The 27,976-nt window shown below is 39.7% G+C and overlaps 1 protein-coding gene across 3 annotated transcripts in view; it reads right to left on the reverse strand.

The window, feature by feature from the left end:
• Positions 1 to 27,976, reverse strand: part of LOC134082140 (NACHT, LRR and PYD domains-containing protein 12-like) — a 64,252-nt gene that overhangs the window by 4,974 nt on the left and 31,302 nt on the right. For 2 of the 3 annotated variants that reach the window (XM_062537881.1, XM_062537814.1), the window contains exons 2-10: positions 16,391 to 16,530; positions 12,218 to 12,331; positions 11,081 to 11,194; positions 8,984 to 9,291; positions 6,968 to 8,813; positions 5,286 to 5,456; positions 2,484 to 2,657; positions 1,460 to 1,630; positions 1 to 89 (exon numbers count right to left, since the gene is read on the reverse strand). The exon at positions 1 to 89 is cut by the window's left edge and continues 85 nt beyond it. In XM_062537881.1, coding sequence (XP_062393865.1) covers positions 1 to 89; positions 1,460 to 1,630; positions 2,484 to 2,657; positions 5,286 to 5,456; positions 6,968 to 8,813; positions 8,984 to 9,291; positions 11,081 to 11,194; positions 12,218 to 12,331; positions 16,391 to 16,506 — 3,103 coding nt within the window. In that variant the 5' untranslated portion in view covers positions 16,507 to 16,530. The remainder of the gene's footprint in view (positions 90 to 1,459; positions 1,631 to 2,483; positions 2,658 to 5,285; positions 5,457 to 6,967; positions 8,814 to 8,983; positions 9,292 to 11,080; positions 11,195 to 12,217; positions 12,332 to 16,390; positions 16,531 to 27,976) is intronic. The other variant, XM_062537950.1, reaches the window with a different exon arrangement.

Consider the following 27,976-nt stretch of genomic DNA (forward strand, 5'->3'; position numbering starts at 1 on the left):
GATCCAGCTCTCTTAGATGGGAGGGGTTTGAAGTCAGAGCTGAAGCCAGAAAACCACAACCCTTCTCTGAGATGAGACAATCAGAGAGCCTGAGAGAGAGAGAGAAGGGGGGAGAGAGAGAGAGAGAGAGAGAGAGAGAGGGGGGGGGGGGGGGGTTAATATGGTGACAATGACGTGAAGTATTGAAATAGCACACACTCCTCCTTAAACACTTTTTTTATTGAACTGAAAGAAACATCTCCTATTAAGGTTTTGCATCTACGTACGTCATTATGTCATGTGACTGTTTGTTTACAACTGGTGTGGTTGTCTGCGTAGGGCTGTGCAATAAATCAAATTTATCGTGATTATGACTTCCAACAATTATGAAAATAGCATAATCGAAATATAATTATTATTTTGCAACATTCAGTTTCATTACAATGCTCTCCTTTTGTCTCAAGTTGTTGTGTGCATTATCTTTTGACAATTTTCAAAATTCAATTAAAACATTTGAAAAATGTACATTTTGAATATGGATAATAGTTCCAAAATCACAGAGTACATGTCTAATAATCGTGATCTCAATGTTGAACAAAATAATTGTGATAATGACTTTTACCATAATCGAGCGGCCCTAAGTCAGCGTGGTAGTCAGAGCCGTAGACATACAGCGGTGTTGCATTACGTTACACATAGGCCTACTGTAGTTACTATGGTTACAAATATCTCGTGGAGAAGAGGAGACATCTTTTCGACTCATTATGTGTCTAAAATCGAGGTGCCGGCTTGTTGTGCCTGTTCCATGAGGCAGCAGTGTGCTAGGCTGCTCGCCAAATCTAGCCTGTTAATCAAATTCATGTATGAAAAAGTTAGGCTAGCCAATGAAGGTTCAGTGCGTTGACTAGGCTATAGGTTGACTACCAGTCGGCAATTAAACAAAGAATCACGTGACCAAAACGTCACAAGCAAAACCTTAATTCAGTACATATATACATGTATATGACATTGTTGGACAGTGGACTTTAAGGATAGCCATTATTATTATTATTATTATTATTATTATTATTATTATTATTATCATTAACAGTAATATAATACATTACATGCATGTGTGTGTGTGTGTGTGTGTGTGTGTGAGAGAGAGAGAGAGAGAGAGAGAGAGAGAGAGAGAGAGAGAGAGAGAGAGAGAGAGACAGAGTGAAAACTAATAACAGATCATTAGAATTTCAATAAAATACAATGCTCTAAATAATTGTTCAGGCACCTTATAAAACACACTGGCACCTCTGGCCTCGTGCCTATAGCAAATCACAGTCATGCTCTAGAGTTGGACTACACACGCTTGCAATATGCTTAAGCAAGATGCTTGTTTGAACGGAATTAAAAATATGGCACTTCACTCAGTATCAGTTGATGTTATATTGTCATGATTCCTCTCCCTAATCAAGAAATGTAAGATGATAACATGTATACTCACCTCAATGTGTGTATTTTGCAGTTAAAACTGGACAGTCCTTTGGAGAGAAGCTGAACTCCAGAATCCCCCAGATCATTGTGACTCAAGTCCAGCTGAAGCAGGGAGTTTGGTGATTGAAGAACTGAAGCAACAATCTCACAGGATTTATTTGTGAGTTTACAGTCAGCAAATCTGCAACAACAGTTGACAGAATTATGACAGAAGAACTCAACATATTACGCAAGGTTACTTTGAATCAAATTGACAACATTTTGTGAAATACACATAAAATGATACCAGTGTAGTTGATGGTGCATTTAGATTGGTTGATTATTGATTGATTCATGTGTTTACCTGTAGTGAGGACCAGTCCTTCAGCAGTAACAGTAACAGGTCACATACTGTAGTTACTTGATCATTTAAAGGTATACTATGCAGGATTGGCGATTTCATCGCCGGTTTCGCTTTCACTTTTCATTTTCGCTCGTTTTATGCTTGCATATTTCTCTGCAGAGCTTCCCCTACAGCTTTAGCGTGTATATTTGACAAAACTCCTCAATCGGTCAGTCTGCCGTGCCTTTTCATGAGACTTTAAATTACATGACACTTCCTGGAGCAGAGCATGGGTGCGTGCCCGGTGTCTCCTGAAGTTGCAAGTGTGGTTCTACCGCTATAGACCACTAGAGCGGCCAAAACAAACACCGTTTGACTCATTTAATCATATATAACAGTATGGAACGAATTGATTAACTGAAAAACGTTGCATAGTATACCTTTAAGTGTTCTGACAATAGTCAGACAGTAGTGCATTTGTTTATTCAAAAGTAGTTCTAATTTGTTTATTAGAAAGTAGAAGTTTTTTTGTTTAAGTCTGGCAATCAAATGTTCTGTTCTGTGTATAGATGATACAGTAGGAGTTAGGCTACTGAATGCAATTTCATGTGTCCTCCATCCACTTGTGTGAATGTAAGAATCAATCAATCAATCAATCAATCAATCAATCCAGACTACAAACTTGACGTTTCCTGTTCTCTAGAGTACATACTTAAGTGCTTCAACTTTACGGTGAGGATCCTCTAGTGTAGCAGATAACAGTTTCTGTGCTGATTCTCCAGGATGATTGTTGCTCACATCCAGTTCATTTACACAGGAGGGGTTTAACATCAGAGCCAGAGCCAGACAAACATAACCTTCATCTGAGATGCCACACTTACTGAGCCTGAGAGAGAGAGAGAGAGAGAGCGAGAGAGAGAGTTTGTTCTCATAGTTAAGAAATGTTATGCTGTTTTGCTTGTGCTTTGGCAACACTGTACTTACAGTCATGCTAATAAAGCAACCTTGAATTGAATTGAATTTTAAAACTATGTCACAGCAAACCCTCAGGATTCAACCACCCTTTGCTCCCGCATATTGGACTGCTGTTTTGCAATTTGGGCAGACTGTTGTAACAACTTGTAGGATAGGCCTAATTTAAAATGTTACATGCCAAATGATGTGTAACTCGGAGGATAACAAGGGTGTTAAGTAAAATATATAAAATGTTAAATTATTTAAATGGAGTATCAAAATGGAGTGGAATCCCATTCTCTAACATTTTGCAATTTCAATAGGATAAACATCACTTAGAACAAGAAGAATAACAAATTAATACATGGAGTAAATTGAGGAAAACTATCACTTAGAGTACTATTCAATAATCTCATAAATAGTCTGTTTCATACTGCTATAAGGTATATGCTGTGTGTGAAAATGGTCCATCAACTTTAAGTTCAGTCCATGGAGACCGACAGGCTTTTCAATCGGAATATCCTATTCCGTTCAAATGAGTGTCTTTCAAGAAAAACCCTCTGTGCTAACTAGGCCTAGTCCGTGTTGCCTTTTATACTAGGTCGCTAAAAACAACCTGTAGCCTACCGTACGTACCTTTAGGTGACACACAACAAACATTTAGATCTCCACCAGACCAAAGCTCCGCTTTAACCCTCTCTGACCAGACCCAGCAGCGGAGAGTGGTCACTGGTTGGCAGGGAACATAGATATATATATTGACAATATATATATCTATGGGCAGGGAAGACGCGAGGCAACCGTCGCCATGAGAACCGCTGTTGAGTTGGGAACGATGGCTGCGCGCGGTGAGCTTCCAGGATAGTTCTAGAACTAGATCTAACCAAAGAGATTAATCTTTGGATCTAACGGTTTCCACTCGAGGCTTTTCCAACGTCCACCATGTTGTAACGTTAATCTCACTATAGCGAACATTCCCTATCTCTGTCCTTCCCTATCAACTGCAAACAGATCCCAAGACTGATGTGTTTACCGGGTGTGTTACAAAATACTCTCTTACCGATCTAGTTAGCACTAGCAATACCGATTCAGCTAGCCTGCTAGCTGCTACCAAATGACTTCAACGTTCAAGTTAACTTCACTCAAAGAATTGTCACGGCTACAAACCTCGACTCATCCGACTCTTACCAAAAGTATACGTGACTATCGACCTCCGTGGCTGTATCATCCAACTACACTGACCTGTTATGACAGCTTGTAGCTTTTTTTAGTAACTTTTTCACCCCATTGTCAAAACCATGTAGCAGCTAGTTCTAGCTTCACTTCTTCTCTGTTTTTCAACTGCCCTCCCTGGCCTGGACTGGTTGCTAAGCAGCGACGTCATCCGACCACCACAATCACGTGAATGTACCAGAGAGGGTTAAAGGTTAAAGCAGAGGATCTTTGAATGTATTCTCTCTTGTTACATTTTACAACACTCCACAAAACTAGGCTACCATATAGCATGTTCCGTGTAACCTCACAAAACCATTCATTTTTCGACAACACATGCATGCATACGTCAAGTCATGTTTATCTGCTAAGGAGCAGAGGGTTTCCTAACATAGCCTTTTAACATGACATGAGCATGGATAAAATCGCACTGTTGAAACAAGTGCTTAAAATTGACCAGCTTGCAGGGCATGATCGACACACACAGCAAATAGCCTACGAATTATAAGGTCCATAGAAAGTTACCCACGTTTAGTTCCACATTAGCCTACTTCAGTTATGAAGCAACATTGACGCCTGTGAGGCGGTCACACCAAATCCAAGACTTGTCACACTTCCATTTCCGTGAATAAATGTAATTTTTATTTTCATGTGCAAATGTGCAATGTGCAATGTGCAATTAGAGGTTCTCTGTTCACTGTTAATGGAATTTCATTCGACCCAATAGGGATAGTGAGAGTGGGCAGGATGGTAGCAAAGCTGACATCTATGCTGGGCAATGAGCGTCACCCAATGCATGTCACTCTGACAACACTGAGCAGCTGTTTCAGTGACAGGCTGCTACTTGTGTGTATAAAGGAGAGACATCGCCTCGAGACATCGATTGTACAATAAGCACCGTCCCGACAGAGCACAAGGCAGTTTAGAATTACTACAGCTGTTCTACTGACTACCTTTTTATACAGTTCTTATACACTGCATTAGGACAGGTTATCCTTGTTGTTGTATTTATTTAATTTATCTATTTATTATGTATTTTAGCATTAGTGCAGGTTGATGAGATTGTCTGGTATTGTGATAAATGGTTATACATAGTGGCTGTGCTTTCCCCATGTGCTCGAACAGGTATAGTGGAGGGGTGCCCAAGGAATGTGTACTGTTGCATGTTGAATGTCTTACAGATGTACTGTTGTATGTGTGTGTGTGTGTGTGTGTGGGGGGGGGGGGGGGGGGGGGGTAACAATGCAAATAACAATGCCCTTTGGGAGACAATTAAAGGATTATCTCATCTTATCTTATCTTATCATAATAATGATCCTTTACAAAGACATTTCTGACTAACACCAACCTTAAGGTCTGCAGTTTGCAGTGGGGACTAGACAGTCCCTTAGAGAGAAGCTGAACTCCAGAATCTCCCAGGTCATTCTGACTCAGGTCCAGCTCTATCAGGGAGTTTGGTGACTGTAGAACATTAGCCACAATTCCACAGGACTTCTCTGAGAGTTTGCATTCAGCAAGTCTGCATAAGAACATGAAAAACAAACAACAAAAATATAAAATATTGCAGAAATGGATAAAAGGGATACGAAGTGCTCCGATAAATCAACACAATCATCATTTCAAAACACACACACACACACACACACACACACACACACACACACACACACACACACGACTGAGTGACCCGCACAAGACTTACAATACACATGTAAAATGGAAAAATAAAGATGAACTGAACTGAACGGAACATTCTCTTCCCTCTCACTCACACACCCACAAACCTGAAAGTTTTTAATGTTATTAAGGGATAACGGCCGACGAGGTGACCGGTTCGATGGAAATAATGGCTAGGTGGAGGTCTAGAACTCCGGCGACGTGCGAAGCACGGAGACGGAGTTACCTCCGCCGTGCCATTATTTCCATCGAACCGGTCGACCTCGAAGGCCGTTATCCCGCTTATCTCCCGTTTGTATTCATAACCTGTATATTTAGAACATAGTTTTATTCCACCGTTGCGTCCGTAAACATCGCTAAAACTGTCTTGACTGTGGGACTACTTTCCGCCACATATCAACTCTCTACTTGCAGGACAAAACTGCCGTTACTAGTTCTAAATGGATGGTTGCTATGGCCAAAAGCCAGTCGTTAGTTCTAAATGGCTGGTTGCTACGGCCAAAAGCCAGTTGTTAGTTCTATTTCTCCCGTTGTCAAGCGGGCATATCCCAGGATTCTGATTAACTTTAACTTCGAAAGATCGCTACTTTTATAGCCTACATGGCATCCAACTAGCTACAATCCACCTCCGTCATATGCTACAATGTTACTATGGTTCTGCACGTCTGTATTTCAGCTTGGATGCAACGTGACAGTTCATTTAAACTTCGCAACGAGTTTGGCGAATTAATATTCAAGTGTGATACGGGAACTACTTCAAAGGTAGCAGGTTATTTGAAGTTAATGGCCACCCCATCAGCCAATCAGAGAAGAGAATTCCATTGTTGAGGGAGATAAGAGGATATAAATGTATACGTATTTTAATAAATTGCTCATAAGTGCCACTTTATAGCACACTATCAACAATCCTGCAGTGAAGACGGAATTTCTCACTTCTTCAAATCAATATCTGAAAGTGTCCACCACCTTGCATTTTCAAAAGATTGAAAACAGTCAAGACTTGTTTTTAATTGAACAAACTTCTGTTTTAAAATGGACATTACACATCAACCTGCACTTTTCTAAAAGGTCTGCCATCAATCAAAACCTTTTTAAAGTGCACCAGAGTGGGCGTGGCCAAATTAACCAATTACCCATACACATTTGCAAAAGCTCATTCTAATAAAATAGTGTCCTATTCAGAAATAACACACATCAATGGGCTCCTTTCAAGAGTGAAAAAAAATCCAAATTCAAATTTGCTAACCGGTTAATCAGGATTCACCCCAGCTAGTAGTAGTCTAGTGACTTTATTATAACAACATTAGATTTAGTCACTTTTGTTATAACACAGTCTCTCCATCAGAAACTCACTTTGCCTTTCTGCAGCACCTCACAGCTGGGATCAGTCTCCTGCGTCCCTCATCTGATGTGTTATATTTCTTCAGGTCAATCTCATCCAGCACATCCTCAGACATCAGAAGCATGTGGGCCAGTGCTGAACAGTGGGCAGGAGATAACTTCTGTTTGATGTTCTTTGGTGATGACAAGTATGTCTGAATTTCTTTGTGCATGGAATCATCATTCATTTCAAATAAGCAGTGGAAAAGATTGATGCATCGTTCAGGAGAGAGACCTTCTCTGTTCAGCTTCTTCATGTACTCACATATTTTCTTGATGCTATTTGAGCTGTTGTGTGTGCGGTTCAGTAGACCTTGCAGGAGTCTATGATTACTCTCCAAAGAAATGCCCATGAGAAAGCGAAGGAAGAGATCCAGGTGTCCGTTCTGGCTCTCCAAAGCCTTATCAACTGCACTCTTAAGTAAAACATGTAAATTGTCTTCAAACCCTAGTGCTGATTGAAGAGAAGATAAAACTGATGGATTGAGTTCATCTTTACGCTCATCAGTGATGAGGGATTTCAGAGCTTCAAGGTCCTTAGCCAAATACGAGTGAAACACAAACACAGCTGCCAGAAACTCCTGGACACTAAGATGCACAAAGCAGTAGACCTTCTTCTTTTGAGATTCCACAGGTTCTGTCTTGAAGATCTCAGTGCACATACCAGAGTACACTGAGGCTTCATTGACATCAATGCCACACTCTCTCAGGTCTTCGTCATAAAACATGAGGTTGCCATTCTCTAGATTCTTGAAAGCCAGTTCTGCCAGCTTCAGTAAAATGTTTCTCTGAGATTCCAGAAGTTTCTTTGTATCTGTTTCAGGTCCACTCTTATACTTCTGATCCTTTCTTGTGGTTTGGATGAGCAAGAAGTGTATGAACATCTCAGTCAGCGTTTTGGGAATGTCTTTGATGTTTTTCTTTTCCAGCATCTGCTGAAGCACAGTAGCTGCAATCCAACAGAAGACTGGAATGTGGCACATAATATGGAGACTCCTGGATGTTTGAATGTGTGAAGTGATTCTGTTGGCCAGACTCTCATCACCGATTCTCTTCCTGAAGTATTCTTCCTTCTGTGTGTCATTGAATCCTCGTACTTCTGTTACCTGGTCGATGAACTGAGTAGGAATCTGACTGACTGCAGCTGGTCTTGAGGTTATCCAGATAAGTGCAGAGGGAAGCAGAGTTCCCTGAATGAGGCTTGTCATCAGAACATCCACTGATGATGTTTGTTTCACATCAGACAACTTACTGTTCTGTTCCAGGTTGAGAGTCAACCGACTCTCATCCAAACCATCAAAGATGAACAGAACCTGACAGTCTTTATATCCATCACTGTCATTCAGCTCCTTCAGTTTAGGATTGAAGTCGAGCAGGAGCCTGTGAAGACTGTACTGATCACCCCTGACTAAATTAAGCTCACGGAAAGAAAGGGGAAACATAAAATCTATATCCTGATTGGCTACCCCATCTGCCCAATCAAGAATGAATTTCTGAACTGAGACAGTTTTTCCAATTCCAGCAACACCTTTGGTCATCACAGTTCTGATCCAATTCTCCTGTCCAAGTAAGGGCTTGAAGATGTCGTTGCAGTTGATTGGTGTGTCTTCTGTGGATTGAGATCTGGACACTGACTCTAGCTGCCAAACCTCATGCTCCTTATTCACCCCTTCACTCTCTCCCTCTGTTATGTAGAGCTCTGTGTAGATCTTATTGAGGAGTATCTCAGCTCCTGGTTTGATGATGCCTTCAGATATGTTCTCAAACCTCCTATTCAGACTGGCTTTGTGATTCTTTATAACTCTCCTCAGGGCCTCATCTGTTTAAAAAATGGCAAAACAAGTCATTAAAAAGTTGTAATAACAGTCAAAAATAAAAATCTGAAATTATTCATATTTGCATTAACTCACTACAGATAGACCTATACTTCCCAGAAAACTAATCAATAAAATCAATATAAAAATGCGAAAAGCCAAAAGGTGTACTCACCTAGTTCCCTCTTTCTGCCTGGTGTATGTTCAGTGTGCAGGTGTCTCCTGCTGTTGATCAAGCCAGTGTGTTCACCCTGTGTGCTCATATCTGTGTGTTCATCCAGAGGAGGCTGTAGAGGAGGTTGGGTTCTGCAGGTCTTTCCACACTGGGGACAGGCTTGGTCTCCTGGTAGTCCAGGCTGCTCCCAGTAGCTGCTGATGCACTGCCTGCAGAAACTGTGTCCACAGGTGGTGATGACTGGGTCCCTCAGGACCTGCTCACACACTCCACACCTGGACTGATCCTGGGTCAGATCAGCCCTTGACCTGCAGGTACATCAGACAAAGAACACTTGGACTTATGCACTAATTGACCCTCAGATAATCTACTGATTAAAATGTGTATTATGAACCTTTATTTTATCTGCACTTGTATCTGTTTTCAGAATAGAATAGAAATTTAAAGGATCCATTCCACAAAAGACAGAGGGCAGCCCTCAGCTCACTGCATAGGGATAAGGTCATTAAATTCTCATCTCTGTGTGTGTGTGTGTGTGTGTGTGTGTGTGTGTCCTATCACTCGTTTCAATTTAGGTCCTTGTCGTAATTACCTCCACCAAGGAGGTTATGTTTTCATCAGGGTTTGTTTGTTTGTTTGTCTGTCTGTCTGTCTGTTTGTTAGCAAGATAACTCAAAAAGTAATGGATGGATTTCCATAAAATTTTCAGGGAAGGGATTACATTTTGAAAGTGATCCGCATCACCCCCGGGAATCCGGAGCCGTTTCACTTAGCGGTGTAATGGCATGGTATGGCCACATGGTGGCGATCTGAATAGTTTAGATTCATATGTACTGTATGACGACCTAGGAAGAACAATACAGGCTCTGATTGCTTTTCTAGTTGTCATTTGCTTATTCAAAGGCTCCAAGTAGTCCAAAGTAGCTTGGGCTATTGGAAGCATCAGCTTATTGCACGTTTTATGTAAGTTTGAATAGCCACTATCTCTGGTCCTGTGCTGTGCTATGTGAGAGGTGGCTACGGAAGAGTGGAGAAAGCCAACATGTGCCTCTTTAACATATACTTAACCCTATGAGAGCCATGGTGGAGGGATACTGTCTGTGACACGAGCTGATCTGACCTGACTTGTTTGCGTGGTAGCACACATGATGATTCTCTACAACAACGTCTTACTACAATGCAATGAACAAAGTAAAGGCAAAAAAGTGTTTATTTGTCAAACAAATTTGGATGCAATATGAGTCTTGAATTGGATACCATGCAGGAATTTGCTAGGATTTCAAGACCGGATTATGAATGTGCCTTGCCATAAAGAGACATTCATCTTAGACTCTTCTACATGCCATAACTATGCGTTAATTTTTCATACTTGATCGTACAGACAAGTGCCTAGTCTTGTTGGAAAGCCCTACTTCTGCTCTTTCGTGCAACATATTTGAAAAAATAAGAAGAATTTAAATCTGCTTCGAATCTCCTTCTACGAGTTTCAGCTGTTGTTTTCCGGACGGATACTTGGTGCAAAGGTATCCGTCCGGAAAACAACAGCTGAAACTCGTAGAAGGAGATTCGAGCACTTGTATCAATTGACTTGTAGTCGAGATATTGCTCAATGATCACAGCGATCTATAGAATGTTATGAATGAGAAAGTATTTCACAGATGCACTTCTGTTACATTAGTTCACAAATGGGTTTACACATGCACAAATGTTGTGCATGTTCTCAGATTATGAAACACGGATGTACGAATGTGTTTTGCCCCAATCGTTGCAGTGTAAATGGGGCAAAAGTCTCGAAGGCATGAGGCCAGGACGTTGTGATGCACAGGTGAGGATTTGTGTATCTGTAAAACGGATGTGTGAACCTGTAAAACGGATTTGTGAACCTGTAGCCCTATTTTGTGTTAACAACAGTATGAAAAAAATATGTACAACTTCAAATTTACGGTTACACATTTGTGACTTTAGTGTGCAAATGTGAAATCTGCAGTTAAATGTGCTTGTGACTTTTGCACCAAATATACCTTCATAGTATTGCATGTGACAACAATGACATGTCTAAATAGCTTTCATAAAAACTACAGACTGATAACTACTCACTTTAGACCTGGTGGAACTGGTTCCCTGCTGAAGAGGGGCATATCATCCATGGACTGATCACTCTTCATGGACACACAGCTGGGCACTGGAGAAGGAGGTCTGTCTGTCTGTGGGCTGGTTACATACGGAGACAAGAAACTGAACATCAACTCATTTCTCAGTGAGGTGATTACAATTTTTACTTTATCCCCGGATGAGAATCTGTGTGTGTGTGTGTGTGTGCGCGCGTGTGTGTATGTAGGTGTATGACTGTCCGTCCGTGTGTGTGTGTGTGTTAGGGCTGTTGGAACGAATTTCGGTATTCGAATATAACTCGAATTTGTAAAAAAATGTAATACTATTCGAATATTAAAATTATAATTCGAATGTGTTTTTTAAGTGTTGACTATATTTAGCAAACGACAGCTTTAGGTGCTGCTGAGAGCTCCCTCCTCCTTTTCTCAGCGCTTCGGTCAAGTGTTTATTGTTGCTATGTTACCAAAACCGTCTGACAGTAGGCCAGCACGTCTTTTTGGAATGTTTGCCTAATGCTAGAACTAGCTAACTAGCCAACTAGCCAACGAGCTAACTGAAATGGCAGCAGTCGTTCAGCAGTCGGCTTCAGACAACCTGGGACCAAAACACGTCTACCTTTCACACTTCGAAATCCCCATTAGCCCGTTATTTCTGTAACGTGAATGTAATGTTTCTCAGTCAGGAAAGGGCTATAATTTACTTAGCAAGACAGCTATCACGTAAAACAAGTCACCTACGATGTCATAGTGGCAGTGGCATAGGCTAAGCCAGTTTTTACAGTGTGAGTAGACAGAAAAATAGTAAATATTAATAAGTCAAAATTGACCATTAAATATTCGAATATAATTCGAATTTAGAAAAATAATAATGAATGAAATTCGAATGGGATAATAGAGGAAGATTGACAGCCCTAGTGTGTGTATGACTGTGTGTGTGTGTGTGTGTGTGTGTGTGTGTGTGTGTGTGTGTGTACAAGGATACAATGGTGTTTATTTGTCACATGCATACGATTACTGATTGTATTGTGTATTGTGTATTGTGGAGTATTGTGTAGTATTGCATGTGACAACACTGACATATCTAAATAGCTTTCATAAAAACTACAGACTGATAACTACTCACTTTAGACCTGGTGGAACTGGTTCACTGCTGAAGGTGGGCATATCATCCATGGACTGATCACTCCTCATGGACACACAGCTGGGCACTGGAGATGGAGGTCTGTGTGTCTGTGGGCTGGTTACATACGGAGACAAGAAACTGAACATCAACTCATTGAATAAACTAGAAAAGCACTATGAGGGTATAATTGGTGCAAAAGTCACGAGCACATTTAACTGGAGATTTCGCATTCGTACACTAAAGTCACACATGTGTAACCGTACATTTGAAGTTGTACATATTTTTTTCATACCTTGTTAACACAAAATAGGGCTACGGGTTCACGAATCCGTTTTACAAGTTCACAAAACCGTTTTACAGATACACGAATTCTCACCTGTGCATCACAAGTTACTGGCCTCATCCCCTCGAGACTTTTGCCCCACTTACACTGCAACGATTGGGGCAAAACACATTCGCACATCCGTGTTTCATAATCTGAGAACATGCACAACATTCGTGCACTTGCAAACCGTAAATTTGAAGTTGTACATATTTTTTTCATACGTTGTTAACACAACAGAGGGCTACAGGTGCACAAGTCCGTTTTGCAGGTTTACAGATCCGTTCTACAGATACACGAATCCTATCCTGTGCATCACAGATCCTGGCCTCATCCCCTCGACACTTTTGCCCCATATACACTGCAATGTTTGGGGCAAAACACATTCGCACATCTGTGTTTCATAATCTGAGAACATTCACAACATTTGTGCATTTGTAAACCCAAACGTGAACTAATGCAACATAAGTTGTGCATCTGTGATATATTTTCTCATTCATAAAACTTGCACGGCTACAAGTCAATCCATACAAGTGCTTGAGTCTACATCTGCGAGTTTCCGTTGCTGTTTTCCGGGGACGAATACTTTTGCACCAATTATACCACCTAGCGATGTGCAAAACAGATTTGTACTTGTGCACAGAGAACATCGAACATCGAAAACAAAACAAGGCGGCCGGATCTGGATCTGGATCGCGCCCACACATCCCTCATATAGCCTATAACCTCCGCTTGTTTCCTCATCAATATAAAGGACAAGGACGCACAATTTGTAGATTTTCTTTTCACAGAGTGAGAAAACATTTCGTAGTGATTATTTGCACCCGGGTGTAGCCTAAATAGTGGAATGGAGGCATTTTCTTATTTGCACCCAAACCTGTAGCCTAATGCGTGCAGAAACAGATGGGATGGCCTACCTAAATCTAACAAGTTAGGATTTGTAAAAACAATCTTTTTGATGGAAACGTGGTGCTAAATTCCCATAAACTTGTTCAGTGAACGGGTAAAACCGTCCGTTTGTAAGCAAAATCAAGAATTACGAGTTTGTTTACCGTCACCTAGCAACCAGAAGATAGACAAATATTAGTAGGCCTAGTCCATGGGGTTTTACTAGCAATCGTATAGGGTAACGGGCAAATGCATATAACGGTACTTTAAGATTGGCAGTTCGAATCCCATCCATAGTTTTCCCACTTCTTTTTTTTTTTTTGCATGCCAAAATAAAATATTGTGAAAGTATGTGCGAACGACTCTCTTTTCTTTGCCGACGTTACCTCGCGGCAAATAAGAGTTTGTGCTTAATGAACCTGTCAAAATGGTCTAGTTTTATTTTAGTTATAGAAAGGCTACCGTTGTGAGTAGAACGCTATAGTCAACTCCTCTACAGAAAACAACTCTATTTAGGCATGCAAAAAAAAAAGAAGTGGGATAACTTTGGATAAGATTCGAACTGCCAATCTGAAAATATCAGAGTTATGCATTTACCCGCTACCCTACACGAATTCTAATAGAACACGAAGAACTACTAATATTTGTCCATCTTCTGGTTGCTAGGTGACGGTAAACAAAGTAAACTCGTAATTCTTGATTTTGCTTACAAACGGACGGTTTTACCCGTTCACTGAACAAGTTTATGGGAATTTAGCACCACGTTTCCATCAAAAAGATTGTTTTTACAAATCCTAACTTGTTAGATTTAGGTAGGCCATCCCATCTGTTTCTGCACGCATTAGGCTACAGGTTTGGGTGCAAATAAGAAAATGCCTCCATTCCACTATTTAGGCTACACCCGGGTGCAAATAATCACTACGAAATGTTTTCTCACTCTGTGAAAAGAAAATCTACAAATTGTGCGTCCTTGTCCTTTATATTGATGAGGAAACAAGCGGAGGTTATAGGCTATATGAGGGATGTGTGGGCGCGATCCAGATCCAGATCCGGCCGCCTTGTTTTGTTTTCGATGTTCGATGTTCTCTGTGTGCACAAGTACAAATCTGTTTTGCACATCGCTAGGTGGTATAATTGGTGCAAAAGTATTCGTCCCCGGAAAACAGCAACGGAAACTCGCAGATGTAGACTCAAGCACTTGTATGGATTGACTTGTAGCCGTGCAAGTTTTATGAATGAGAAAATATATCACAGATGCACAACTTATGTTGCATTAGTTCACGTTTGGGTTTACAAATGCACAAATGTTGTGAATGTTCTCAGATTATGAAACACAGATGTGCGAATGTGTTTTGCCCCAAACATTGCAGTGTATATGGGGCAAAAGTGTCGAGGGGATGAGGCCAGGATCTGTGATGCACAGGATAGGATTCGTGTATCTGTAGAACGGATCTGTAAACCTGCAAAACGGACTTGTGCACCTGTAGCCCTCTGTTGTGTTAACAACGTATGAAAAAAATATGTACAACTTCAAATTTACGGTTTGCAAGTGCACGAATGTTGTGCATGTTCTCAGATTATGAAACACGGATGTGCGAATGTGTTTTGCCCCAATCGTTGCAGTGTAAGTGGGGCAAAAGTCTCGAGGGGATGAGGCCAGTAACTTGTGATGCACAGGTGAGAATTCGTGTATCTGTAAAACGGTTTTGTGAACTTGTAAAACGGATTCGTGAACCCGTAGCCCTATTTTGTGTTAACAAGGTATGAAAAAAATATGTACAACTTCAAATGTACGGTTACACATGTGTGACTTTAGTGTACGAATGCGAAATCTCCAGTTAAATGTGCTCGTGACTTTTGCACCAATTATACCCTCATAAAGCACTCAGAGGAGAGCGCAGACCTCCTGCATTGTTCTTCCTAGAATAGAATAGAATAGAATAGAATAGAATAGAATAGAATATATACTTTTTTGATCCCGTGAGGGAAATTAGTTTCTCTGCATTTACCCAATTTAACCGAATTAGTGAACACACAGCACACACACAGTGAGTGAACACACTAACCCAGAGCAGTGAATTGGATTAGACCATTAGCTTCTCGCCTGCTAGCTTCATGTTTAAAAGTGACTAAGATTTTCCCATTTAAAACGTGTCTCCTCTCAGGTTAGAAAGTGCAATAAGACCAACTGAAAATGAAACCTGGCGTTTTTCTAGGCTGATTTGACATGGAACTATCTGGCGTAATAATCAAGGCAACTTGCAAACTACTGACACTACTACTGCTTGTTGTCTATGGGACTATTTTCAGGTGCTGCGTACGATATCACTGCGCCTATGGTACGTTTCCCTATCAGCAGCCTCTGCTTTCTACACTCCACAACCACAAGGAATGACGTCTGCAACCGACTATGTCACACTTTGAATGGGAGACTGAAAAAGTCCTCTCTTGAAGGTTATACTGTTAGGATATATAGTGAGGTGGCACAGGAAGGTCAGAAGGATAGTGGCGGACTGCCATGCATGGAAGAACCAGAGATGGAGCTTGAGAGCAGGATCTGCTCCTCCTGCAATAACTGCCATTTGTGTTCATTTTAATACTCTCACAGAGAGTACAGCCTCCTCAGAGATGCTTATGTCACTGGTTTAGCATGTAAGTTGCTGTTGACTTGTTTTGTCTATTACACAGATTGCATTTGAGAGAAGCTTCTCAACCTTAACATTTGTGAAGAATATTTTTTCCATGGTGGAGGAAATTGGACAAAATGAAGCAACAGTTCAACTTACTGACAACACAGACAAGAAGGCAAATGATTCAAAAAACAGACAAGAAGGCACCAATGTACCAGAGAAGAACAGACAGGGTGTGGGGGCAGGTATGATGTGTACTGCATCTGTGGATTCACTTACCCTCCATCAGAGTGTGTTGGGTATGATGTGTACTGCACCTGTGGATTCACTTACCCTCCATCAGAGTGTGTTGCTTTGCTGCTTTGTTGCACACAGCTGTGTGCTGCAGACTCTGGTCTGAGTGTCTCACTGTGACCTGCAGCCTCCTCTCTCTCCTGAGAGTCACTCATCCTAGCAGCAGTGGGAGAGTCTCTCTGGGAATGGACATGAGGCATATGCAGCTTTACGTCTTGTTTCATGTGTCAACAACAGTCAGCTGTGGTTAAACAAGAATCTGTATTTTTACAATAAGATTAAGGTCTTTGGCCACTGTAGTCTAATTTGCATGGCTTTATAACAGGCAAGTCTGTATTAAGTGCACGGTCATCTCTGGCCCATGGGGGGTCAGAGGTCAAGGTCAGGGCCCCTAAAACCATGTACACCACTGACTGCTCCAGGCCTTTGTTCCAGATCCGTGATCATTTTCGGCTGCGCGAACATAGGCTACCTATTAAATGAGTAGAAGTGAATTTGGAGAGTGAATTAGAACTAGTGACCCATTCATTTTAGAGATTATCTGCCCAAACCCGAACTGCGGGCCGGTGTTACGGATCACAAGATCCAACAACACTGGTGTTGGGCCGAAATGGTTCATCCCTCCCCTCCGTTCCGTCGGGTCAGGCTCTTAATCACAGAACGCATACCTCCGTTTTAAAATAGCCTATAAATAACATTTTGTAAGTAGCATACAAAATGTAAAAACAAAATACAAAAAAATAAAGTACTATGAAAAAGTTGAAAGTCAAATTTGCTTAAGGTTTGTTCAAGAACTCTTGCAGAGTTTTTACCTCAAACAACACAAATCAACACAAATAAATAAACAGATAACTCAAACGTGCTGTATGTCATAATGAAACAACCACAGACTATCAACACGGTCTGACACGAATGACACATGGCTTAGTTCAAACTGAATTTATGACCAAACGATTTGATTCCTGCACAAAGCGCCATCTAGTAGCTATCATTATGTGTAATTAACAGCGTCCCAGTCTGAGGACTCAGCGGTCTTTTGACTGCCTCAGCCGCGTTTTAAGTAGTTCACACCAGCACGGTGCTTCTAGTAGGAAGTCAAAGCAGTCTGATGACCGGGGCGCTGCACTTCTCTAGTAATAAGTGGGTCAGAACGGCACGGCGCTTCTAGTGTTAACTAATTACAGTGCATGCAAATGCACTGTTCTGTTCTTCCTGGGCATCTTCTTCTTATTATTACAGTGCATGCAAATGCACTGTACTGTTCTTCCTAGGCTTCTTCTTCTTCTTCTTCTTCTTATTACAGTGCATGAAAATGCACTGTACTGTTATTCCAAGTCTTCTTCCGCAACTTCTTATTATTACAGTGCATGAAAATGCACTGTACTGTTCTTCCTATTCTTAAACTTCATCTTCTTATTATTACAGTGCATGAAAATGCACTGTACTGTTCTTCCTATTCTTCTTATTACAGTGCATGAAAATGCACTGTACTGTTCTTCCTAGGCTTCTTATTATTACAGTGCATGAAAATGCACTGTACTGTTATTCCAAGTCTTCTTCCGCAACTTCTTCTTATTATTACAGTGCATGAAAATGCACTGTACTGTTATTCCAAGTCTTCTTATTATTACAGTGCATGAAAATGCACTGTACTGTTCTTCCTCGGTCTTCTTCTTCTTCTTATTACAGTGCATGAAAATGCACTGTACTGTTCTTCCTCGGTCTTCTTCTTCTTCTTATTATTCTTCTTCTAACGCACGCAATTCAGCTTCAACCGCTTAACGTAGAAACTCCATTCAAATTTTGACGCGTAGGTCTTACTTACGCGATGTGGGCTTTGTATTTTTCAACTTTGTAACTTTTATACTTTTTAAACTATTAGTTAAAAACTATAACAATTTCCCCCATAGACTTAACATGGCTCATTATGACATCACGGCAGCAATTAGAATGTTACCCCAGCTGGTCAGCCACCTGGGCACCAACTGTCAGTTTCTCTCAGGCTTTACAATCTCTCTGAAGACTTTCTGTTCCCCTGTATCCTCTGCGCACAACAGTATCAAAATAAGTCCTCCTAATTCCATTCAACTTTATATCCATTCATCTTCTTCAAACCATTCACTCATCCACCCATTCTAAACAGTCTGCCTATCAACATCAATTAGACGCTCTACATTCAACTTTTAAACAATCTACTCTGTCTCAGGCTGGCTCTCTTAAGACTAGCCAGTTAAATTGATTACACCTGTATCTGTATCCACTACTCTCAGTAGAGAGCTGTGTCTCTCCATTCTACAAGAATATAAGGCACATTCCATCCAACATTCTATCCATTCATCTTCTTCAGACCATTCACTCATCCACTCATTAAACTGTCTATCAACATCTATTAAACAATCTGTCTATCAACATCCATTAAACTCTCTGTCTATCAACATTAATTAGACTATCTACATTCAACTTTTAAATTATTTACTCTGTCTCAGGCTTTAAGAGTAGGCCTACTCTGGCTCTCTTAAGACTAGCCAGTTAAATTGATTACACCTGTATCAACTACTCTCAGAGAGCTGTATCAGTGTCTCTCTTAACAAGAATATAAGGCACATTCCATCCAACCTTCTATCCATTCATCTTCTTCAGACCATTCACTCATCCACCCATTAAACTGTCAATCAATATCTATTAAACAATCTGCCTATCAACATCCATTAAACATTCTGTCTATCAACATTAATTAGACTATCTACATACAACTTTTAAAGTATTTACTGTGGGTCCCTCTCAAGCAGCGTTTATATGTCCTCCCTCGCTCCCCGATCCTCAATGATCTACATAAAGAAAGATAGAAGAAGGGCTAGACTATCCCATTGTTGCCGCTCCATCATTCTTTATGTAGATCAGTGAGGAGCGAGAGAGGACGCGTAAACGCTATATGAGAGGCACCTTCTGTCTCAGGCTTTAAGCATACAATCTCATTAAGACTACAGATCCTGTTTCACTACGTCCTCTGTCCACAACTGTTTCAAAATAAAGGTCCTCACTGCAATAATACACTATTAAATCATTTAACCATTGAAACTACTCAACTATTGAACTGTTCAACCATTCCAACTGTCAGTTATCATCCACTATGCCTCCAGTCAACTACATGAAACCTCCATGTACCTAGCAACCAACATAGCAACCATTAAAATTAAGTGTTTATGGCCGTTTCCATAGCAACCAACATGATTATACCGCAGTAACTTCTTGTTTCCTGATAGTGGCCACCATGGATACCCTAGCAACAAATGTTTCAAAATAAAAGTCCTCAATAGCAAGTTAGCTAGTTAGCATGGTTAGCATAGTTAGCATTGTTAGCATAGTTAGCATTTTTAGTATAACTGCAAAAAATCATCAACTAAGTTAGCTAATCAACCTGGTTAGCATTGTTAGCAAATTTAGCATTGTTAGCATAGTTAGCATTTTTAGCATTACTGCTAGAAATCATCGGTTAAGTTAGCTAATCAACCTGGTTAACATTGTTAGTAAAGTTAGCATTGCTAGCATAATAAGCATTTTTAGCGTAACTGCTAGAAATCATTAGCTAAGCTAGCTAATCAACATTTTAACATGAATAGAAATCATTAGTTAAGTTAGAACTGGAACGTTTCATCTTTAAAACGTCTACCTTCACACTATCAACTCTCTGTAAACTATGCAACTACCATGTTTACCCTAGCTACACCTTATCTACCATATCTACATTATCTATCTATTTCTGCATTTTCATGCACTGGTAATTCCTTGGAATTGCATTTCTAGTTATTATTATTCTTCTTCTAACGCACGCAATTCAGCTTCAACTGTTTAACGTAGAAACTTCATTCAAACGTTGTTGCGTAGGTCTTGCTTATGCCATGCCTGCTTTGTATTTTTCAACTTTGTAACTTTTATACTTTTTAAACTATTAGTTAAAAACTATTACAATTCCCCCCATAGACTTAACATTGCTCATTATGACATCACGGCAGCAATTAGAATCTTAGGCCAGGTGGCCGGCCACCTGGGCACCAACTGTCAGTTTCTCTGGCTTTAAGCATACAGTCTTTCAGAAGACTACATATCCTGTTAACTGTTTCCTCTGTCCACAACTGTTTCAAAATAAAAGTCCTCACTGCAATAATACACTATTAAATCATTTAACCATTGAAACTACTCAACTATTGAACTGTTCAACCATTCCAACTGTCAGTTATCATCCACTATGCCTCCAGTCAACTACATGAAACCTCCATGTACCTAGCAACCAACATAGCAACCATTAAAATTAAGCGTTTATGACCGTTTCCATAGCAACCAACATGATTATACTGCAGTAACTTCTTGTTTCCTGATAGTGGCCACCATGGATACCCTAGCAACAAATGTTTCAAAATAAAAGTCCTCACTAGCAAGTTAGCTAGTTAGCATGGTTAGCATAGTTAGCATTGTTAGCATAGTTAGCATTTTTAGCATAACTGCAAAAAATCATCAACTAAGTTAGCTAATCAACCTGGTTAGCATTGTTAGCAAATTTAGCATTGTTAGCATAGTTAGCATTTTTAGCATTGCTGCTAGAAATCATTGGTTAAGTTAGCTAATCAACCTGGTTAGCATTGTTAGTAAAGTTAGCATTGCTAGCATAATTAGCATTTTTAGCGTAACTGCTAGAAATCATTAGCTAAGTTAGCTAATCAACATTTTAACATGAATAAAAATCATTAGTTAAGTTAGAACTGGAATGTTTCATCTTTAAACAGTCTACCTTCACACTATCAACTCTCTGTAAACTATGCAACCACCATGTTTACCCTAGCTACACCTTAGTAACCATATCTACATTATCTATCTTTTTCTGCATTTTCATGCACTGGTAATTCCTTGGAATTGCATTTCTAGTTATTAAACTTCTTCTTCTAACGCAGCCAATTCAGCTTCAACCGTTTAACGTAGAAACTTCATTCAAACGTTGTTGCGTAGGTCTTGCTTATGCCATGCCTGCTTTGTTTTTTTTAACTTTGTAACTTTTATACTTTTTAAACTATTACTTAAAAACTATTAACAATTTCCCCATAGACTTAACATTGCTCATTATGACATCACGGCAGCAATTAGAATGTTACCCCAGCTGGTCAGCCACCTGGGCACCAACTGTCAGTTTCTCTCAGGCTCCTCTCTGAAGACTACATATTCTGTTCCCCTGTATCCTCTGCGCACAACAGTATCAAAATAAGTCCTCCTAATTCCATCCAACTTTATATCCATTCATCTTCTTCAAACCATTCACTCATCCACCCATTCTAAACAGTCTGCCTATCAACAACATCAATTAGACGCTCTACATTGAACTTTTAAACAATCTACTCTGTCTCAGGCTGGCTCTCTTTAGCCAGTTAAATTGATTACACCTGTATCTGTATCCACTACTCTCTGTGTCTCTCCATTCTACAAGAATATAAGGCACATTCCATCCAACATTCTATCCATTCATCTTCTTCAGACCATTCACTCATCCACCCATTAAACTGTCTATCAACATCTATTAAACAATCTGTCTATCAACATCCATTAAACTCTCTGTCTATCAACATTAATTAGACTATCTACATTCAACTTTTAAATTATTTACTCTGTCTCAGGCTTTAAGAGTATACTCTGGCTCGCTTAAGACTAGCCAGTTAAATTGATTACACCTGTGTCAACTACTCTCAGAGAGCTGTATCAGTGTCTCTCTTAACAAGAATATAAGGCACATTCCATCCAACCTTCTATCCATTCATCTTCTTCAGACCATTCACTCATCCACCCATTAAACTGTCAATCAATATCTATTAAACAATCTGCCTATCAACATCCATTAAACATTCTGTCTATCAACATTAATTAGACTATCTACATACAACTTTTAAAGTATTTACTGTGGGCCCCTCTCAAGCAGCGTTTATATGTCCTCTTTCGCTCCTCGATCCTCAATGATCTACATAAAGAAAGATAGAAGAAGGGCTAGACTATCCCATTGTTGCCGCTCCATCATTCTTTATGTAGATCAGTGAGGAGCGAGAGAGGACACGGAAACGCCATGAGAGGCACCTTCTGTCTCAGGCTTTAAGCATACAATCTCATTAAGACTACAGATCCTGTTTCACTACTTCCTCTGTCCACAACTGTTTCAAAATAAAGGTCCTCACTGCAATAATACACTATTAAATCATTTAACCATTGAAACTACTCAACTATTGAACTGTTCAACCATTCCAACTGTCAGTTATCATCCACTATGCCTCCAGTCAACTACTTGAAACCTCCATGTACCTAGCAACCAACATAGCAACCATTAAAATGAAGTGTTTATGACTGTTTCCATAGCAACCAATATGATTATACTGCAGTAACTTCTTGTTTCCTGATAGTGGCCACCATGGATACCCTAGCAACAAATGTTTCAAAATAAAAGTCCTCACTAGCAAGTTAGCTAGTTAGCATTGTTAGCATAGTTAGCATTGTTAGCATTTTTAGCATTACTGCTAGAAATCATCGGTTAAGTTAGCTAATCAACCTGGTTAGCATTGTTAGTAAAGTTAGCATTGCTAGCATAATTAGCATTTTTAGCGTAACTGCTAGAAATCATTAGCTAAGTTAGCTAATCAACATTTTAACATGAATAGAAATCATTAGTTAAGTTAGAACTGGAATGTTTCATCATTAAACTGTCTACCTTCACACTATCAACTCTCTGTAAACTATGCAACCACCATGTTTACCCTAGCTACACCTTAGTAACCATATCTACATTATCTATCTATTTTTGCATTTTCATGCACTGGTAATTCCTTGGAATTGCATTTCTAGTTCTTCTTCTAACGCACGCAATTCAGCTTGAACCGTTTAACGTAAAAACTTCATTCAAACTTTGTTGCGTAGGTCTTGCTTATGCCATGTGTGCTTTGTATTTTTCAACTTTGTAACTTTTATACTTTTTAAACTATTAGTTAAAAACTATCACCATTTCCCCCATAGACTTAACATTGCTCATTATGACATCACGGCAGCAATTAGAATGTTACCCCAGCTGGTCAGCCACCTGGGCACCAACTGTCAGTTTCTCTCAGGCTCCTCTCTGAAGACTACATATTCTGTTCCCCTGTATCCTCTGCGCACAACAGTATCAAAATAAGTCCTCCTAATTCCATCCAACTTTATATCCATTCATCTTCTTCAAACCATTCACTCATCCACCCATTCTAAACAGTCTGCCTATCAACAACATCAATTAGACGCTCTACATTGAACTTTTAAACAATCTACTCTGTCTCAGGCTGGCTCTCTTAAGACTAGCCAGTTAAATTGATTACACCTGTATCTGTATCCACTACTCTCAGTAGAGAGCTGTGTCTCTCCATTCTACAAGAATATAAGGCACATTCCATCTAACATTCTATCCATTCATCTTCTTCAGACCATTCACTCATCCACCCATTAAACTGTCTATCAACATCTATTAAACAATCTGTCTATCAACATCCATTAAACTCTCTGTCTATCAACATTAATTAGACTATCTACATTCAACTTTTAAATTATTTACTCTGTCTCAGGCTTTAAGAGTAGCCTACTCTGGCTCTCTTAAGACTAGCCAGTTAAATTGATTACACCTGTGTCAACTACTCTCAGAGAGCTGTATCAGTGTCTCTCTTAACAAGAATATAAGGCACATTCCATCCAACCTTCTATCCATTCATCTTCTTCAGACCATTCACTCATCCACCCATTAAACTGTCAATCAATATCTATTAAACAATCTGCCTATCAACATCCATTAAACATTCTGTCTATCAACATTAATTAGACTATCTACATACTATCTACATACAACAAGTATTTACTGTGGGTCCCTCTCAAGCAGCGTTTATATGTCCTCCCTCGCTCCTCGATCCTCAATGATCTACATAAAGAAAGATAGAAGAAGGGCTAGACTATCCCATTGTTGCCGCTCCATCATTCTTTATGTAGATCAGTGAGGAGCGAGAGAGGACGCGTAAACGCTATGAGAGGCACCTTCTGTCTCAGGCTTTAAGCATACAATCTCATTAAGACTACAGATCCTGTTTCACTACTTCCTCTGTCCACAACTGTTTCAAAATAAAGGTCCTCACTGCAATAATACACTATTAAATCATTTAACCATTGAAACTACTCAACTATTGAACTGTTCAACCATTCCAACTGTCAGTTATCATCCACTATGCCTCCAGTCAACTACATGAAACCTCCATGTACCTAGCAACCAACATAGCAACCATTAAAATGAAGTGTTTATGACTGTTTCCATAGCAACCAACATAATTTTACTGCAGTAACTTCTTGTTTCCTGATAGTGGCCACCATGGATACCCTAGCAACAAATGTTTCAAAATAAAAGTCCTCACTAGCAAGTTAGCTAGTTAGCATGGTTAGCATAGTTAGCATTGTTAGCATTTTTAGCATAACTGCAAAAAATCATCAAATAAGTTAGCTAATCAACCTGGTTAGCATTGTTAGCAAATTTAGCATTGTTAGCATAGTTAGCATTTTTAGCATTGCTGCTAGAAATCATTGGTTAAGTTAGTTAATCAACCTGGTTAGCATTGTTAGTAAAGTTAGCATTGCTAGCATAATTAACATTTTTAGCGTAACTGCTAGAAATCATTAGCTAAGTTAGCTAATCAACATTTTAACATGAATAGAAATCATTAGTTAACTCATTAACTGCCATTGACGTCTTTAAACGTCATTTTAGACACATACGTTGACTGCCATTGACGTCTATAGACGTCAATTGCCGTTTTCAATGGGGAGGGCTCCTGGGTGGGCTTGGGAACGATCTGGCAGAGTTTCAGGCTTGTAAACAGACTGCACTAGCGATCCGAACCTCTAGATGGCAACAGTGCCATTTGGATCATTAGTATCTGCCTAGAGTGAACAAGTCATGCAGAGACAACTAGCAAACACACTAAAGATCGACCACAGTGGATCTAGTTTGCACGCGATGCAGGGAATAAATATGCTTACTTCTTACATCAAGGATGGAAAACACGTGAACGGTATGATCCATTTACATTGGATATTGCGATATAGACTAACAACAACCTTGCTAGTGCTAGCTTGCTAAGTCTAGCATCCTGTTCAGAGTCTTTAGCGACCATCAGAGTCCCTAGCAACCTTGACGAGACTGACGAGATAACAGTGCAATCGTGGTTGACATACTACTGAAACGCTAACGTTAAAAAGTTGATTTTCACAAAACGATCGTTTTCTCCATGTTTTGGTCAAAAACAGGTGTTTTTAGCAAAACTAACCCATGTTCTACTGACGATTACTAAAGAACGGAAAACGATAGAAACAAGCCGTTTTTTCCTGGTGAAAGAAGAGAGTCTACTCTTTCATTTGGTACCTTCGGTGTTTACATAGTCATAAAGCTCACCGTTCGGTGGATCTTGGAAAAACAGTCAAAATGCTGTAAAACGTCTGGCAGTATGGAGCGCTCTGCACTGAAAATCGCTGGCAGCCAATGAGTTAAGTTAGAACTGGAATGTTTCATCTTTAAACAGTCTACCTTCACACTATCAACTCTCTGTAAACTATGCAACCACCATGTTTACCCTAGCTACACCTTAGTAACCATATCTACATCATCTATCTATTTCTGCATTTTCATGCACTGGTAATTCCTTGGAATTGCATTTCTAGTTAAACTTCTTCTTCTAACGCTCGCAATTCAGCTTCAACCGTTTAACGTAGAAACTTCATTCAAACTTTGTTGCGTAGGTCTTGCTTATGCCATATGTGCTTTGTATTTTTCAACTTTGTAACTTTTATACTTTTTAAACTATTAGTTAAAAACTATCACCATTTCCCCCATAGACTTAACATTGCTCATTATGACATCACGGCAGCAATTAGAATGTTACCCCAGCTGGTCAGCCACCTGGGCACCAACTGTCAGTTTCTCTCAGGCTCCTCTCTGAAGACTACATATTCTGTTCCCCTGTATCCTCTGTGCACAACAGTATCAAAATAAGTCCTCCTAATTCCATCCAACTTTATATCCATTCATCTTCTTCAAACCATTCACTCATCCACCCATTCTAAACAGTCTGCCTATCAACAACATCAATTAGACGCTCTACATTGAACTTTTAAACAATCTACTCTGTCTCAGGCTGGCTCTCTTAAGACTAGCCAGTTAAATTGATTACACCTGTATCTGTATCCACTACTCTCAGTAGAGAGCTGTGTCTCTCCATTCTACAAGAATATAAGGCACATTCCATCCAACATTCTATCCATTCATCTTCTTCAGACCATTCACTCATCCACCCATTAAACTGTCTATCAACATCTATTAAACAATCTGTCTATCAACATCCATTAAACTCTCTGTCTATCAACATTAATTAGACTATCTACATTCAACTTTTAAATTATTTACTCTGTCTCAGGCTTTAAGAGTACTATGGCTCTCTTAAGACTAGCCAGTTAAATTGATTACACCTGTGTCAACTACTCTCAGAGAGCTGTATCAGTGTCTCTCTTAACAAGAATATAAGGCACATTCCATCCAACCTTCTATCCATTCATCTTCTTCAGACCATTCACTCATCCACCCATTACACTGTCAATCAATATAAAACAATCTGCCTATCAACATCCATTAAACATTCTATCTATCAACATTAATTAGACTATCTACATACAACTTTTAAAGTATTTACTGTGGGTCCCTCTCAAGCAGCGTTTATATGTCCTCCCTCGCTCCTCGATCCTCAATGATCTACATAAAGAAAGATAGAAGAAGGGCTAGACTATCCCATTGTTGCCGCTCCATCATTCTTTATGTAGATCAGTGAGGAGCGAGAGAGGACGCGTAAACGCTATGAGAGGCACCTTCTGTCTCAGGCTTTAAGCATACAATCTCATTAAGACTACAGATCCTGTTTCACTACTTCCTCTGTCCACAACTGTTTCAAAATAAAGGTCCTCACTGCAATAATACACTATTAAATCATTTAACCATTGAAACTACTCAACTATTGAACTGTTCAACCATTCCAACTGTCAGTTATCATCCACTATGCCTCCAGTCAACTACATGAAACCTCCATGTACCTAGCAACCAACATAGCAACCATTAAAATTAAGTGTTTATGACCGTTTCCATAGCAACCAACATGATTATACTGGAGTAAATTCTTGTTTCCTGATAGTGGCCACCATGGATACCCTAGCAACAAATGTTTCAAAATAAAAGTCCTCACTAGCAAGTTAGCTAGTTAGCATAGTTAGCATAGTTAGCATTTTTAGCATCACTGCTAGAAATCATCGGTTAAGTTAGCTAATCAACCTGGTTAGCATTGTTAGTAAAGTTAGCATTGCTAGCATAATAAGCATTTTTAGCGTAACTGCTAGAAATCATTAGCTAAGTTAGCTAATCAACCTGGTTAGCATTGTTAGTAAAGTTATCATTGCTAGCATAATTAGCATTTTTAGCGTAACTGCTAGAAATCATTACCTAAGTTAGCTAATCAACATTTTAACATGAATAGAAATCACTAGTTAAGTTAGAGC

The sequence above is a fragment of the Sardina pilchardus genome, chromosome 1, assembly GCF_963854185.1.
Source record: "Sardina pilchardus chromosome 1, fSarPil1.1, whole genome shotgun sequence".
In the NCBI taxonomy this organism is placed as follows: domain Eukaryota; kingdom Metazoa; phylum Chordata; class Actinopteri; order Clupeiformes; family Clupeidae; genus Sardina; species Sardina pilchardus.